General features: G+C 43.2%; 1 protein-coding gene across 2 annotated transcripts in view; it reads right to left on the bottom strand.

Moving 5' to 3' along the window:
• LOC140476597 (zinc finger FYVE domain-containing protein 1-like) overlaps positions 1 to 18,618 on the bottom strand; it is a 93,366-nt gene that overhangs the window by 27,551 nt on the left and 47,197 nt on the right. For both annotated transcript variants that reach the window (XM_072569434.1, XM_072569433.1), the window contains exon 6: positions 391 to 488. In XM_072569434.1, coding sequence (XP_072425535.1) covers positions 391 to 488 — 98 coding nt within the window. The remainder of the gene's footprint in view (positions 1 to 390; positions 489 to 18,618) is intronic.

Genomic DNA, 18,618 nt, shown 5'->3' with positions numbered 1-18,618 from the left:
TTTTAAGCTGTCAGGAAATATTTGTAATTAACTTTAATGACATTTCTTTAGTTAGCCACAAATGGTGCAACTTTCTGATAGTGTGTCGACTTCAATGGAACATATCCTCGAAGAAATATGAAATATCCCTTTAAAAGTTTGTCACTGTTGTCTATCTTTTAACCGACTTTCCTAGTCCATGTTAGCCATCTTTGCCATTACACCCTTGAAACTGCCTTTACTTAAAACATTAGTTATGGACCCACATGTCACAACCCCAGGTTTATACAAAATTTTATCCTTGTACTAATCATCTTGCTTAGAGACCCCATCACCTTGAGATTCATAATTAATTCTGTCTCATTGCATATATGGTTTGATGGTTAAGTAATTGAAGTATTGAACACTTACCCTGACCAAGCATATATGGCAAGACCCAACCATGGCGAGTCCGTGGAAGCAGATGTTTTCGGCACGACAATCACTTCTTTTCCATGCTCATAACAGGACTGAAATAAAATCATAATTTAAATATACTTATGCAGTTTCAATCAACCAATATGCCCTAGTCAAGAATTTCAAAACAATGGATGATTATGTTCACTTCTCTCCTGCTGCTCCATCAGCTGAATAGGAAAATTCTCCAAGAAATGGCAAATAACAGTTAGCAACAATGAGCTGTATCTACATAGCACATCTAAAGTAGCAAAACATCACAGGTTGCTTCACGACAGCATCATAAACAAACAGTTGCACTGAATCCCATTAGATGATATGAGGGTAGATGGCTAAGCTTAGTCAAAGACACAAGTTTTAAGGGACGTCTTAAAGAAAGAGTGAATAAGCGAGTTCTACAGGCAGAGAGATTAAGAGGGGTGGAGAGTTCCAGAGCTCATCTCCAAGGCAGCTATCAGCAGTCACCAGACTGGGAGGAACTGAAATCAGAGAGGCATATATCAGAATCAAGTATCTCAAAATTGTGGGACGAGAGCATTTACATAAATAGGGAGGAACAAGGTCATGTAGCAAATTGAATAAAAGTTAAGAATTTTAAAACAGAGCCTAATCAAGTCCTAATGTAGTTCAGTAAGCAAGTAATTAAGGGTGAACCATACTTGTTGGCAGTATTTGAAAGACTTCATATTTGAGGAGGGTAGGATGTGGGAGGCAAGCCTGAGGTGAATTGGAGTAGGTGGGCCTTAAGGTGACAAATCCACGAAAGAGTTTCACAGATCATATAATAATTATGGTGCAGAAGGAGGCCATTTGATCCATTGTGTCTTCATTGTTTCTCTGAGCATTATAACTTTATGCTAATCTCCTGCCATATCCCCATTGTTTCTATTTAAATGATCATTCAATGCACTCTTGAATGCCTGACTTGAACCTGCCCCCACCAAACTTCAAAGCAATACATCCTACATTCCAACTACTCACTGTAAGCACACATTTTTTCTGATATACCATTTGCTTCTTTAATGAAATATTTAAGAACAACATCTTCAGGTTATCAATCAAGCCCTCATGATTTTGTAAACTATCAAATCACCTTTTCTCCAAGGAAAACACCAATGTCTCCAATCTTTCTTCATCTCTGGAGCAATTCTTGGAAACCTTTTTTGCACTCACTCCAATGTGATCTTATCCTTTTTACAGTGTGGTGCTCAGAACTTTACACAATACTCCAGTGGATGTTTAACCAGTGTCCTACGTAGATTTAGCATAACCTCTCTGCTCTTGTACTCTATGCCCCTAATAATGAAGTCTGGAACAACATATACTTTATTAACACTTCTCTGTAACTGTCCTGCTACCTGTAACAACTTGCATTTACATACACCCAGGTTCCTCTGCTCCTGCATATCCTTTTGGAATACCGCTCTTTATTTCATACTGTCTCTCCATGTTCTTTGTACCATCTTATATTCCTTCACATTGAACCTCATCTGTCACCTAGCTATCCACTACAATAACTTCTGAAGTTTTACATTGCCGTCTTCAGTTTAAAATTCTCCTCAATTTGTGTTGTCCACAAGTTCTGAAATTCTCCCCATCTAGATCATTTATATACATTACGGAAATCAAAGATTGCAAACATTGACACTGAGAACTCCACGATGAACTTTCCTCTACTTTGAACAGTTACTAACCATTATTCATGTCTGCTTATTGTTCAACCAATTTTGTACTCGTGTTTCAACCAAATGCCCTTATATTCCATTAGCTGCAACCTTTCTCAGAGTCGTTGCCTGGCATAATATGAAACATCTTCTGGGAATCCAGTTACACCAAATTAAAAGCTTTATCCTCAATGACCATTTTAGTGACCTCATCAGAAAACTCCAGCAAGTCAGTTGACAATGATTTCCCCTTCTCCTACTCCTCCTAATCCACTCATCACTTCTCTCTTCATGTAACTATTAATTCTATCCCAAATAATTTCTTAAAGCTTCCCCACCATTGAAGTGAAACAGATGAGTCAATAATTGCGGGTTTATCCTTTTGAACAAGAGAGTAATGCTTGCAATTCTCCAATATTCTCGCATCACTCCCAATATTAGGCAAGAGTAATTTGGTATGTGACAACACTCCAGTAAGCTGTAGAGGGAAGCATTTCAATTTCAAGGAAGTTGTCGAAGGGAGCATTGGGGCAGCACGATGGCCGAGTGGTTAGCACTACTGCCTCACAGCGCCAGGGACCTAGGTTTGATTCCAGCCTTGAGCAATTGTCTGTGTGGAGTTTGCACATTCTCCCCGTGCCTGCGTGGGTTTCCTCCGGGTACTCTGGTTTCCTCCCACAATTCAAAGATGTGCAGGTTAGGTGAATTGGCCATGCTAAATTGCCCAAAATATTCAGGGATATGTAGGTGTATTAGTCAGGGGTAAATATAGGTTAGGGGAAATGGTCTGGGCAGGTTACTCTTTGAAGGGTCGGTGTGGACATATTGTGTTTCCACACTGTAGGGATTCTAACTTCTAGAATACTGTTCATGAGGATGATCCCCAGTATAAAAGGTTAAACAGGCTAGTGCTCTACACACTGGGGTTTGGAAGAATAAGGGGTGGTCGCATTGAAATACGCAGGATTTTTAAAGGGTTACTACTGAAAGGATGTGTCCCCTCATGGGAGAGTCTAGGACCAGAGGGCACCAATTTAGTACTGAGTTGAGGAGAAATTTCTTCTATCAGAGGATTTGGAGTCTTTGAAACTTATTGCCACAGACAACTGTGGGAGCAGCAACCTTATGTATAGTTAAGGGTAAGATAAATAGATTCTTGTTCAGTAGAGGAATGAAGGGTTTCGGAGAAAAGGCAGGACCTGAAGAATGTCAAGTCAGCCATGATCCTATTTTATAGCTGAACAGACATGAGGGCCGAACAGCCCACTCCAATTCCAATTGCTTGTGGTCTTATGTACAGTTGATATTCTCAAAGGGCTTTGGCCTGAAACGTCAATTTTCCTGCTCCTCGGATGCTGCCTGACCTGCTGTGTTTTTCCAGCACTACTCTAATCTTGACTCCAGCATCTGCAGTACCCACTTTCACCTAATATTCTCAAAGGTCAGGAAATCAAAACAGTACTGTTTATACAGCTATTTAAAAGCCCTTCCAAAAAGATTAAGACTGCATTGATCAACTGCAAGATTAAAGCAACGTAAGTAACACAGCATGGCAACACAGCAGAACAGGCAAGTTTCAACAAAATAAAAGAGTTATAAACAAAAAAAAAAGGAAGGAGAAATAATATTGCCAAGTCAGTTTGATTTCAAGGATGAGCAAATAAAATGCAAAATTGGACATTTAAATAAAAACAAGTTCTTAAATACAGGAATGCAATCAAACTAAATGCAAAATCAAAAGCCAAACAAGTTTTGAATTCGATTAGACCTATATCTTGCCAAGACAAAGAATGCACAAGTATTATAATTAAGTTCTACAACCATTTGAGAAGTACTTTAATGAGAACAAATAAAACTGTTGAAGAACAAGAATTAACAGAAAGGTTCAGCATTCACAGGAACCCATTTCATTAATAATCACTAGAAATTGCACTGCACAGATTGAATTTCCAAAAGGCAGGATTGTTGTTAGAATTGCTGATGAATAAATTTATTCCAGTCCAAAGATGATTTGATTCTCTCCAAAGTTATTCAGATAACTCCAAATTAATTCTCTCCAAAGTAAAGCAGAAATCCAGAAGCAACATAGCAATTCAGTTTAGTGGAAAAGGTATAAAAATCTGGAGTATACTCTGAAACAGAAATTGCTGGAAAAGCTCAGCAAGTCTGACAGCACCTGTGGAGAGAAATCAGAGTTAATGTTTCCGGTCTGGTGACTCTTCATAAGAATTGAGTTTGAATTCTAAGGGTCATCAGAGCCTAAATGTTTCTGTTTCTGTTTCAAAGTATAGTCCAGGCAGCAGATAGTAAGAGTCAATTGACAATGCTGTCGAACAAGCAGTGCCTATCTTCCAAACAAAATGCTTGTGTAGCATAAAAGATAGGCAGGAGGCTGGAAAAACACAGCAAGCCAGGCAGTATCAGAAGGTGGAGAAGTCAACGCTTTGGGTATAACCCTTCTTCAATACCGGGGGTGGGTGTGGGGGGAGCTGCAGATAGAGGGGGGTGGCGGGGCAGGCTGGTGAGGTGGAGATAGGTGAAGACAGGTCAACGGTAGGAATGAATCCGGTTGGTGGCAGGGAAGAGTGGAAGGGAGGGAGTGGACCTGGGAAGGGAGTTGGGGGATGGGAAGGGAGGTTATTTGAAATTGGAGAACTCAATGTTGAGTCCTCTGGGCTGTAGGCTCCCCAGGTGGAAGATGAGGTGTTGTTCCTCTCATTTGCGGTTTGGTTTAATGTTGCAATGGAGGCGGCCAAGGATGGTCATGTTGGAAAGGGAATGGTTGGGGGAATTGAAATGGGTGGTGACTAGGAGGTCCGGTCAGACCCTGAGAGCCTGACTGTGATGCTCAGTGAACCATTCCCTAAATTTACATTTGGTCTCCCCGATGTAGAGAAAATCACATCCAGAGCACTTGATGCAGTAAACTAGGTTGGAAGAGAGGCAGGTGTACCTCTGTCTCACCTGGGAAGACTGGGGCGCTGGATGGTGTACTGGCAGGTTTTGCATCTTTTCCAGTTGCAGGAGAAGGTACCTGGGGGTCACAGGGGTTGGTGGGGAGAGTGGCGTAAACCAAGGACTGTGGAGGGGAACTGTCCTTGCGGAAGACAGAGAGGGGTGGGGAGGGGAAGATGTTCTTGGTGGTGGGGTCTATTTGGAGTTAGCAGAAGTATTTAAGGATGATGGATTGGATGCGGAGACTGGTGGGGTGGTAGGTGAGGACATGGGGGACTCTGTCTTTATTGAGTCGGGTGAGGGGTGTTTACAGCAGTGGAACGGGGAATGGAAGTGGTGCAGCGGAGGGCTGTCTGGATAACACAGGTACCCTCTACCTGTCCTCACCTATCCCCACCTCACCACCCTAATCCCACCACCCCATTCCACCCCCCCAGTCTGGAAGAAAGGTTACACCCAAAACATTGACTTCTCCACCTTCTGATGCTGCCTGGCTTGCTGTGTTCTTCCAGCCTCCTGCTTGTCTCCCTTAGATTCCAGCATCTGCACCTTTTTTTGTCTCTAATAGTTATGGAGCAGGCAAGAAATCAAATAGCTACTCAAAAGATGCTAATGCAGTAAATCTGTAACAGAAGAGGCATCTAATGTATTAGAGTCATAGAGATACACAGCACAGAAACAGACCCTTCAATCCAACGCATCCATGCTGACCAAATATCATAAATCAATCTTGCCCCATTTGCCAGCACCCGGCCCATATCCCTCCAAACCCTTCCTATTCATATATCCATCTAGATGCCTTTTAAATGTTGTAATTGTACCAGCCTCCACCACTTCCTCTGGCAGCTCATTCCATACACACACCACCCTCTGCGTGAAAACATTACCCCTAAGGTCCCTTTGAAATCTTTTCCCTCTCACTTTAAACCAATGCTGTCTAGTTTTGGACTCGCCCACTTCCGGGAAAAGACCTTGTCTACTTGCCCTATCCACTGCCTCCCGTGATTTTGTCATGCCTCAGCCTCTGAGGCTCCAGAGAAATTAGTGAACAGATCAATCCTTTACGGCAAGATGCAATTTATGACTATAAACATTAGCCATTATTATTATGTTGAAAAACGACATGGTTCACATAGTATAAATATCAGACGAAAGTTGACTTTACAATTTCAAGCATACCTGCAAAACAAGAGTTGTCAGACAGTTGAAAATGTATACATGATTCAATGAAGAATTGACAAGAGTGCAAATCTTAACCTCAATATTATTCAAGTGGCAGAACAAGCTCAAATAGATACGGTCAACAGCAAACAAGTCAAAAGACAGTAGTCACGCCAAATCTGTTCAAGCAGATACCAGTCAGATAACAACTGTTCAAAGAGCAGTTAGTAATGGAAACAATGTTCAAGGTAATATTAATTAATGACATAACAGCTGTCGAAAGTGAGAACACCAGATGCTGGAGACCAGAGTTGAAAAGTGTGGTGCTGGAAAAGCGCAGCATCCGAGGAGCAGGAAAATCAACATTTCGGGCATAAGCCCTTCTTCAGGAATGAGGCTGGTGTACAAGCGGGCTGAGATAAAAGGTTGGGGGGTTGGGGGGTGGGAGGAGGAGCGCTAGGAATACAATAGGTGGAAGGAAGTGAGGGTGAGGGTGAGGGTGATAGGCCAGAGAAGGGGTGGGGGTGGAGAGGTCAGGAAGAAGATTGCAGATCAAGAGGGCAGTGCTGAATCCGGGGGTTGGGACTGAGATAAGGTGGGGGGAGGGGAAATGAGGAAGCTGGAGAAATCTACATTCATCCTGTGTGGTTAGTGGGTTCATAGACAGAAGATGAGGCGCTCTTCCTCCAGGCGTTGTGGGGCCAGGGTCTGGCGATGGAGGAGGCCAAAGACCTGCATGTCCTTGGCGGAGTGGGAGGGGGAGTTAAAGTGTTCAGCCACGGGGCGGTTGGGTTGGTCGGTCCGAGTGTCCCAGAGATGTTCCCTGAAACATTCCACAAGTAGGCGGCCTATCTCCCCATTGTAGAGGAGACCACTTCGGGTGCAGCGGATACAGTAAACGATGTGTGTGGAGATGCAGGTGAATTTGCGACGGATATGGAAGGACCCATTGGGGCCTTGGAGGGAGGTGAGGGGGAAAGTGTGGGCGCACGTTTTGCACTTCTTGGGGTTGCAGGGGAAGGTGCCGGGGGTGGAGGTTGGGTTGGTGGGGGGTGTGGACCTGACGAGGGAGTCGCGGAGGGAGTGGTCTCTCCGGAACGCTGATAGGGGTGGGGAGGGAAATATATCCCTGGTGGTGGGGTCTGTTTGGAGGTGGCGGAAATGACGGAGGATGATACGATGTATCAGGAGGTTGGTGGGGTGGAAGGAGAGGACCAGTGGGGTTCTGTCCTGGTGGCAATTGGAGGGGCAGGGTTCAAGGGCGGAGGTGCAGGAAGTGGAGGAGATGCGGTGGAGAGCATCGTCGACTATGTCGAAGGGGAAATTGCGGTCTTTGAAGAAGGAGGCCATTTGGGCTGTTCGGTAGTGGAGTTGGTCCTCCTGGGAGCAGATGCGGCAGAGGCAAAGGAATTGGGGATATGGGATGGCGTTTTTACAAGGGGCAGGGTGTGAGGAGGTGTAATCTAGGTAGCTGTGGGAGTCGGTTGGTTTGTAGTAAATGTTTGTGTTGAGTCAGTCGCCCGAGATTGAAATGGAGAAGTCTAGGAAGGGGAGGGAGGAGTCTGAGACAGTCCAGGTAAATTTGAGGTCGGGGTGGAAGGTGTTAGTAAAGTGGATGAACTGTTCAACCTCCTCGTGGGAGCACGAGGTAGCGCCAATACAATCATCAATGTAGCAGAGGAAGATGGGCTGTTCCACATATCCGACGAAGAGACAGGCATAGCCAGGGCCCATGCGGGTGCCCATGGCTACTCCTTTGGTTTGGAAGAAGTGGGAGGATTAGAACATAGAACAGTACAGCACAGAACAGGCCCTTCAGCCCACGATGTTGTGCCGACCACTGATCCTCATGTATGCATCCTCAAATTTCTGTGACCATATGCATGTCCAGGAGTCTCTTAAAATGTCCCCAGTGACCCTGCCTCCACAACTGCTGCTGGCAAAGCATTCCATGCTCTCACAACTCTGTGTAAAGAACCCACCTCTGACATCCCCTCTATACTTTCCTCCAACCAGCTTAAAACTATGACCCCTTGTGTTAGTCATTTCTGCCCTGGGAAATAGTCTCTGGCTATCGACTCTATCTATGCCTCTCATTATCTTGTATACGTCAATTAGGTCCCCTCTTCTCCTCCTTTTCTCCAATGAAAAAAGTCCGAGCTCAGTCAACCTCTCCTCATAAAATAAGCCCTCCATTCCAGGCAGTATCCTGGTAAACCTCCTCTGAACCCGCTCCAAAGCATCCACATCTTTCTTATAATAGGGCGACCAGAAATGGACGCAGTATTCCAAGTGCGGTCTAACCAAAGTTTTATAGAGCTGCAACAAGATCTCATGACTCTTAAACTCGATATCCCTGTTAATGAAAGCCAAAACACCATATGCTTTCTTAACAACCCTGTCGACTTGGGTGGCCATTTTAAGGGATCTATGTACCTGCACCCCAAGATCCCTCTGTTCGTCCACACTGCCAAGAATCCTATCCTTAATCCTGTACTCAGCTTTCAAATTCGGCCTTCCAAAATGCATCACCTCGCATTTATCCAGGTTGAACTCCATTTGCCACCTCTCAGCCCATCTCTGCATCCTGTCAATGTCCCGCTGCAGCCTACAACAGCCCTCTATACTGTCAGTAACACCTCCAACCTTTGTGTCGTCTGCAAACTTGCTGACCCATCCTTCAATCCCCTCATCCAAGTTTGGAAGGAGACAACAGTTGTTGATCAAGGTATAACCTATAGAAGAATTAACTGAGCTTCCCAGACACAGGACAGAACTTAGATGAACAGCATAATACATTTGTTCATTTGGACATCAAAATGAGCTCAAGCAAATATGCCAGGAACAGATGAGAGATGTCAAGTGTACCACCCTTGATAGTATTATTAGACACCAACAAAACCAAAAGTCTAATTAGTCATGCATAGACATATTTTCATCAAAGACAGCATTTCACTGATACACGAGAGCAGGCCTTTTTTTCCCCCACATTCCTGAAAGGTGACTTGGAGACACCTGGGGATCAAGTCAGCACAGTGGTAGTCTGGGCAAAAGCTAGAAACATAGAAACAAAGAAGAGAGCAGGAGGAGGCCATTCAGCACTTTGGGCCTGCTCCACCATTCATCACAATCATGTCTGATCATCCAACTCACTAACCTAATCCTGCTTTCTCCCCATAACCTTTGATCCCACTCGCCCCAAGTGCTATATCTAGCCACCTCTTGAATACATTCAATGTTTTGATATCAACTACTTCCTGTGGCAATGAATTCCACAGGCTCACCACTCTTTGGATGAAAAAAATATCCCCTCATCTCAATCTTAACTGGTTCACCCCAAATAGAGTCAGAGAGTCATAGAGATGCACAGCATGGAAACAGACCCTTCGGTCCAACCCGTCCATGCCGACCAGATATCCCAACCCAATCTAGTCCCACCTGCCAGCACCCGGCCCATATCCCTCCAAACCCTTCCTATTCATATACCCATACAGATGCCTTTTAAATGTTGCAACCTTAGACTGTGACAGCTGATGGAATTACACAGCATCGGGAACATCCTCCCTCCATTTATCCTGTCTATTCCTGTTAGAATTTTAAAAATCGCTCTAAGATATCCCCTCACTCATCTGAACTCTAGCAAAAACAATTCTAACCTAGTCAATCTCTCCTCATACATTAGCCCTGCCATCCCCAGTATGAGCCTGGTAAACCTTCACTGCACTTTCTTGTGAGCAAGAGCATCCTTTCTCAGAAAAGGAGACCAAAACTGCACACAATGTTCTAGATGTGGCCTCACCTCGGCCCTATATGTTACAAAGTGGAGGTGAACATCCCTCTGATAATTAAAGCTGAAACACCTGGAGAGAAGCACCTCACCTTGTAATCTGATAAAGCAGTATGACAAGGAGTATAACCTCTCTCTCACCCACACAATCCTTTCATTTCACTCTATAATTAACTAGTAACTATTTATTTATCTACCTCCAACAGAATTAACAGAATTCCGAACAAACTGAACAATCCCTCACTACCTATTCCCGAATTGAACTAAATTTTGTTCGTACGCTGTTTCAATAAAACAGGTCCCGCTTATATAAACCCAATTAAGAAGAACATTTAATTTAAATTTAATCTCTCAATGTTCTCCTGAACATTGGAGAATGGAGCCTCCTGAACTTTCTGTATCTTCTTGTGTTGTCTTCCTCTGTCCGAAATGACTTCTTCGCTGTTTTCTGGTGTCAAGAATATTTACTAAACGTGCAATGTACCTTTATAGAGAGATACTGCCTTTTTTTTTAAAAGAGAGCCCAGTATAGTTTTCTCAGATGGCAGATTTGTTCTCTCTTCAGATGACAGTTGGCTCTCCCCTCTCTGTCCAATTGCCCCTCTGTTACATAACCCCGAGGTCACATCAATTTGTTGTAACTTGGTTTCAGGTTGTCAACATCATCAGATTTGAATTTAGAACATAGAACAGTATAGCTCTTTTGGCCCTTAATTTAGTGTCAACCTTTTATTCTTACTCTAAGATCAAATTAACGTACATACCCTTCATTTTACTATCACCCATGTGCCTACCCAAAGGTCGCTTAAATGTCCCTAATAAATCTGACTCTACCACCACTGCTGGCAGTGCATTCTACACATCCACCACTCTCTGTGTAAAAAAACCAACCTCTGACATCTTCCCTAAACTGTCCTCCAATCACCTTAAAATGATGCCCCCTTGTGACAGCCATTTCTGCCCTGGGAAAAAGTCTCTGACTATTCACTCTATCTATGCCTCTCAGCATCTTGTACACCTCTATCGAGTCACCTCTCATGCTTCTTTGCTCAAATGAGAAAAACTTGAGCTCCCTTAAGCTTTCTCCATAAGACATGCTCTCAGTCCAGGCAGCATCCTGGTAAATTTCTTCCGCACCCTCTCTAAAGCTTCCACATCCTTCCTATAGTGAGGCGACCAGAACTGAATACAGTATTCCGCGTGGTCTAACCAGGGATCTATAGAGCTGCAGCATAACCTCACGGCTCTTAATCTTCCTGCTAATGAAACCCAAAACACCATACACTTGCTTAACAACCCTATCACCTCGGGTGGCAACTTTGAGGGTCTGTTCCTCGTTAGACAATAGACAATAGGTGCAGGAGTAGGCCATTCAGCCCTTCTAGCTTGCACCACCATTCAATATGATCATGGCTGATCATTCCTAATCAGTATCCTCTTCCTGCCTTATCTCCATAACCCTTGATTCCACTATCCTTGAGAGCTCTATCCAACTCTTTCTTAAATGAATCCAGATACTGGGCCTCCACTGCCCTCTGGGGCAGAACATTCCACACAGCCACCACTCTCTGTTTAAAGAAGTTTCTCCTCATCTCTGTCCTAAATGGTCTACCCCGTATTTTTAAGCTGTGTCCTCTGGTTCGGCACTCACCCATCAGCGGAAACATGTTTCCTGCTGTCAGACTTTCATAATCTTATATGTCTCAATCAGATCCCCTCTCAGTCTTCTAAACTCAAGGGTATTCTACCAGACTGCCAGAAATCTTGCCTTTAACCCTGTATTCTGCATTGAAATTCGACTTTCCAAAATGAAGGTCTTATCCAGGTTGAATTCCATCTGCCACTTATCAGCCCAGTTCTGCATCCTGTCAATATGCCATTGCAACCTATAACAGCCCTCCACACTATCCACAATTCCACCAACTTTCAGGTCATCGGCAAACTTACTAACCTATCCTTCCATTCGTCGTCCAAGTTATTTATAAAAATCAAAAAGAGCAGAGGTCCCAGAACAGATCCCTGTGAAACACCACTTGGCACCCAGCTCCAGGCAAAATACTTTCCATCTACCACCACCCTCTGTCTTCTATGATCTAGCCAATTCTGTAGTTCATCATGGTGGGTGAATGAGCCTATGATGAAGATGAGGGTACCTTCACGCTGTACCTTCATCAATGTGTTTTGTCACATCCTCAAAAGAATTCAATAATACTTATGAGGCATGACCTGCCTCTTTCAAAACCATGCTATCTCTAATCAAACTATGGTTTTCCAAGTAATCATTAATCCTGTCTCTCAGAACCCTCTCCAATAATTTTCCCAACATAAGACATAAGACTGACAGGTCTGTCATTCCCAAGATTTTCTCTATTCCCTTTCTTGAATAAGGGAATAACATGTGCCACCCTCCAATCATCTGGCACTACTCCAGTGTACAGTGAAAATGCAAAGATCATCACCATTCCTTTAGTAACTTTGGGTCTATCTCATCTGGCCCAAAGGACGTAAGTATCCTTATTTTTCTAAACTTTTCATCACATCTTCCTTCCTAACATTAACCTGTTCAAGCCTATGAGTCTGTTTCACGCTGCCCTCACAAATGACAATGTCCCTCAAGCCTATGAGTCTGTTTCACGCTGCCCTCACAAATGACAATGTCCCTCTAGTGAATACTGAAGCAAAGTATTCACTAAGGACCTCCCCTACCTCCTCTGGACTCCAGGCACAAGTCCCTCCACTGTTTAATTTAATTGTTCCTTAGTCTCCAAATGCCTTTTTAAATTAATTAGCTGAATTTAAACTGTTATCTGGGTAAAAAATGGCTTGATTGGTTTCAGACTGTCAACATCATCAGATTTTAAATTCCACTGGCTTTGAAAGGCTGAGTGTTTGTTTTAAAACAATTGGTTATATCCGAGTTGTCGTCAAAAAAGCAACCAAGACCTCAGGTTTCCATTTAACAGCCAACTGTTACATGTATCTATTTTGGAACAGCCTGTCTCTTAGCTCTTCTGTACACTGGCAACGTTTGCTCGACCTTAAACTCAGAAAAGCACTTTCTGTCTTAAAAGTGACCATACATTCTTTTGACTTTGTAACACAATCAAATGGCAGTTACTTACTAACAGTTTATTATAAAGAATGCAATTGCAGACCATTTAGAAAAACATTAAAGGCAAGCAGAGTCAACATGGATTTATGAACAGCAAAATATACCTGACAAAGAATGTTTTGAGGTGATAACAAGCAGAATTGATAAAAGGGGAAACAGTGGCTGTAAGGTACATAAAGTATTGGGATCGTATATTAGTGCGGATAGTAGATTAGCTAACTAATAGAAGACAGACAGCTCCTTGTCCCTTACCCACACCTACGCTCCGAACCCTCGTATTTCTTGGGCTGCTTTCAAAACATCTAACCCATTTGCCCTATACATTCCTCCTCTTCCTCTTCCTCCTCCCCCCCAACCCATTACCAGCTTTTCACATTTTCTGGCTTACGACTGACCATTCCTTTGTATGCCTAGCTTACCTTCTCTCTCACAATCAAAAAGATAAATTGCTGGAAAAGCTCAGAAGGTCTGGCAGCATCTGTGGACAGAAATCAGAGTTAACGTTCGGGTCGGGTGACCCTTCATTAGAACCCAGTTAACTGATTTCTCTCCACAGATGCTGCCTCAGCTGCTGAGCTTTTCCAGCAATTGCTGTTGTCATTTCTGATTTACAGTATCTGTAATTTACCTTCTCCGTCTGTCTGTCTATCTCTCCAGGCTCCACCTTCACCTATCCCCTCCCTGTTTCCCCTCTATCCCCTGTCTTTGACATCAATACCAAATTTTCCCAGCTACAATAAGTTCTGAAGGAGGGTTACTTGGCCTTGACTCTGCTTTCTCTCTATAGATGCTGTTAAACCTGCTGAGCATTTCCAGCAATTTCTGTTTTTGTTTGAGAAAGATTCATGGTCCTTGTTTCCCTCAATCACAAAATGTTAGCTGACAACAGGTAATAGGCTGTCCTTTTTTCAAAGGGAATGGATTATAGAAGTAGGGAAATCTTGCTGTAACTAGCAAGACATTAGACAGATTACATTTGGAACAGTGAACAATTTTGTTCCCCTTATCTCAGACCAAAAGGCATAATCTCAGAGTAAGGAGTCACCCATTTAAGACACATAAGGTGGATTTTTTTTCTCTAAAAGATAATAAATCTGTGAAATTTGTGACTGGATCTTTTTAATCGCTAAGGGATAAGGCAGGAAACTGTTGAGGATTCTCAGATCAGCTATGATTTCATTAAGTAGCAGACCTGATGCAATGGGACAAATGGCTTACTTCTGCTTGCAGTCTTATTAATCTGTTCTTTGACTCTTGATTTAGATTCCACAGATCCACTCAGTTCGTAACTTAATTTACAGTGGTCCAAACATCAATTCCAGAGGTGAGGTGACAGTGTGCACCCTTGACACCAGAGCAGCATTTGATTGGATGTGGCATCACAGAGCCCTCGTAGAAGTAAAATAAATGGGAATCAAAGAGAAAACACTCCGCTGGTTGGAGTCATACCTGGTATAAGGACGATGGCTGTAGTTGTTGGAGGACATCTCTTCAGGAGTTCCTCAGCACAGTGTCCGAGGTCTTTAGCTTTCGCTGCTTCATCTATGAAATTCCCACAATTCTAAGGTCAGAAGTGGGTATGTTTGCTCATGATTACATAACATTCAGCATCACTGATGACTTCCTAAATACAAGTCCATGGCAAGATGTAGCATATCCAGGCTTGGGCTGACAAGTGGCAATAACATGCATGCTACACAAGTGCCAAAGAATGACCATCTCCCATCAGACAGAATTTAACTTTTGTCTCTTGACATTCAATGGCTTTTTCATGGAGTCCCCCTTATTAACTTGTTCCTGGGTGCAATCATTGACCGGAAACTGTACTGGGAGATGGTGAGGATTGCAGATGCTGGAAAGTCAGAGTCGATAAGGTCTGTCGTTAGAGTAGGCACAGCAGTTCAGGCAGCATTCGAGGAGCAGGAGAATAGATGTTTCGAGCAGGACCCTTCATCAGTCCGGCAGTAGAAAACGTGCTTTTCTCCCCAGTGTGTCCCTGACCAGCAAGGCACAAGTGAAGAGTGTGATGGAATACTCCCCACCTGCCTGCATGAGCACAGCTCCAACAACACTCAAGAAGCTTGACTCCATCCAGGAGAAAACAACCCACTTGACTGGCACAACATCCAAAAACATAGACATCCTCCAGCACCAATGCTCAGTAGCAGCAGTATGTGCCATTAACAAAATGCATTGCACTATTCAAACCAACAGCTACAACTATCAAGGAGGACATTGGCAGCTGTTCAAAGCTGGGGTTCCTTTAAAACTGTATGTTCTTGTATAGGATGAGGTCTCATTTAATGGCTCTTAGCGCATTTGTTTGTTTTCTTTTACGAGAAATTTGGAAAACTAAGACAGTACCAGAAAGGTCACAAGAATTGCCAGAATCACAGAATCATGATGTTCCATTTAACTGATGATTTATCTGTACTAAAAATAATCTATTGTCAATGCCGTGTTTGGAAAAGCAGGAAGTATTGGTCTTGGAAAAATTACAACTAATCTTCAGATAAAGGTGGCCAAGGAAACAATAATCATTCTGACATCATGAACAGTTGTCCATAGTGTTTGGCTGAAAGGATTCCAGTTAGTGTTTGACACAACCTCAAGTACCAACTCTGAAATATATAGTACATTGAACATTAAAGCCAACAAGTTCTCAGAATCAGAGAGCAGTTGCTCATCAGGGAATTGCCTTCTTCAGATGTTAGATGGACTGGAAGAAAATGAGGGAAGTCTCAGGGAAGATTCCCCAACACTTCAGCTGGAGAGCAGAACGCTGACTCAACAGTTGTAATGAGCCAAATGCCTGTTTGTCCTCAGGTATCAGCGAACCATGCTGAATTGTCATGGGTTGTATACTTTTTAAAAATCTAATTAATTAATCCAAAGTGTTGCTACTTCTAACAAACTTAATAAAAGATCTGAAAGTACCCTGCAAATGATCAATAATTAAGTAACTACGGTCACAAATCCCAAAATCTAATGCAATAGATACATGGGAACACAACCATCAGCAAGTTTCCCTCCAAGCCACTAATCATCCTGACTTGGAAATATATCCCTATTCGTTCACGGTCGTGGGGTAACCTCCAACATGAGACAGCATTCTGACACCAAATATAGACCACAAAGACTTAAGAAAGCGACTCACCATTATCTTCTCAACTGCAATTCGGTCAATTCCCCAAATGAATCAAATAAAAAAGGACAAACACAACTGTGACAATGCTGTCACTTTAACAAGGTTATTTTAGTCTTGGGATTTTTTTTTAAACGGGATGTCATAAATGCAGAGATGCTGAGGGGTCTAGAAAGTGCCTGGTTTAACAATGGCAAGGGAGTGGTCAGTTGTCCCAATTCGGGTTTTTTTCCTTGTTTGGTTTCGCTGTAGCAGTCACTAGATGCTGCAGTCCAGGAAAAGTTGTAAACGTCAGATGATTCCTGACTGATTTGCTCTTTGAAATCTCTTTAGATGTTGTTCCCTTCTGCCTGTAAGAATCTGGGTTTCAGTTTACCTTTATGTCAAAGGGTGTGTTTATGGGATGTTACTGAATTGGAACAGTTCACACAAAAGAGAACATAGAACAGTGTAGACAATACAGGCATTTTGGCCTTTGACGTTTCGCTGACTTTTTATCCTATTCTACGATCAAGCTAATTTACAGACTTTTCATTTTACTATCATCCATGAGCCTATCCTAGGGTCGCTTAAAGGTTCCTAGACTCTGCTACCGCTGGCAGTGCATTCTACACACCCACCACACACTATGTAAAGAACCGACCTTTGACATCTCCCCTAAACCGTCCTTCAATCAGCTTAAAATGATGCCCCCTCGTGATGACCATTTCTGCCCTGGGAAAAAGTCTCTGACTATTCATTCTATCAATGCCTCATCATCTTGTACATCTCTGTCAAGTAGCCTCTCATGCTTCTTCACTCCAATGAGAAAAGCCTAGCTCCCTCATCCTTTCTTCATAAGACATGCCCTCCAGTCCAGGCAGCATCCCGGTAAATCTCCTCTGCATCTTCTCTAAAGCTTCTATAATGAGGTGACCAGAACTGAACACAATATTCCAAGTGTGGTCTAACCATGCCTTTATACAGCTGAAGCATAACCTCACGATTCTTAAACTCAATCCCCCTGCTAATGAAAGCCAACGCACTATACGCCTTCTTAACAACCCTATCACCTTGGGTGGCAACTTTGCAGGATCATGGACCCCAAGATTCCTCTGCTCCTCTACACTGGCAAGAATCCTGCCTTTAACCCTGTATTATGCATTCAAAGTCAACATTCTAAAATGAATCACCTCATATTTATCCAGATTGAACTCCATCTGCCACTCATCAGCCCAGTTCTGCATCCTGCCAATGTCTCTTTGCAACCTACAACAGCGCACCACTATTCACCACTCCACCAACCTTTGTGTTATTGGCAAACCTACTTGCACACCCTGCCGTTTCCTCATCCAATCCATTAATAGAAATCACAAAGAGGTCCCAGAACAGATCCCTGTGGAACATCACTCATCACCCAGCTCCAGGCAAAATACTTTCCATCTATTACCACCCTTGGTCATCTATGGGTGAGCCAATTCTGTGTCTAGACAGGCACATTTCCCTGTATCTCATAACTCCTTACCTTCTGAATAAGCTTACCATGGGGAACCTTATCAAACGCCTTGCTGAAGTCCATGTACACCACATCCACTGCTCTACCTTCAATGTCTTTTGTCACATCTCAAATAATTCAATAAGGCTCGTGAGGCATGACTTCCCCTCTCAAAGTTGTACTGAATATCTCTAAGCAAACAATGTTTTTTCCAAGTAATCATAAATTCTGTCTCTCTGAATCCTCTCCAATAACTTGCCCACCACAGATGTAAGCCTGACTGATCTGTAATTCTAGGGATTATCTTTATTCCCTTTCTTAAACAAGGGAATAATATTTGCAACTCTCCAATTATCTGGCACTATTCCAGTAGCTAGTGAGGATGCAAAGATCATCACCAAAGGTGCAGCACTCTCTTCCTTCGCTTACTGTAGTAGCCTTGGTTATATCCCATCTGGTCCAGCGGACTTGATTAATCTTATGTTTTTAAAAATTCCAGCACATCCTTCTTCTTAACATCAACATGTTCCAGCATTTCAGCCTATTTCACGCTGTCCTCACAAATGTCAAGGTCCCTCTCAGTAGTGAATATTGCAGCAAAGTATACATTAAGGACCGCCCCTACACCTTCTGAATCCAGGCACACGTTCCCTCCACTGTCCCTGATCAGCCCTACCCTCACTCTGTCATCCTCTTATTCCTCCAAGTGTAGAATGCCTTAGGGTTTTCCTTAATCCTACCCACTAAAGCATTTTCATGCCCCCATCTAGCTCTCCTAAGTCTATTCTTCAGTTCCTTCCTGGCTGCCTTGTAACCCTCTAGAGCCCTGTCTGATCCTTGCCTCCTAAAACTCAAGTCAGCTTCCTTCTCCTCTTGACTAGATGT

This window comes from Chiloscyllium punctatum, chromosome 4 (assembly GCF_047496795.1).
Source record: "Chiloscyllium punctatum isolate Juve2018m chromosome 4, sChiPun1.3, whole genome shotgun sequence".
NCBI classification, from domain to species: domain Eukaryota; kingdom Metazoa; phylum Chordata; class Chondrichthyes; order Orectolobiformes; family Hemiscylliidae; genus Chiloscyllium; species Chiloscyllium punctatum.
The sequence above is the reverse complement of the archived record's forward strand: the minus strand, read 5'-3'. Positions and strand labels throughout refer to the sequence as shown.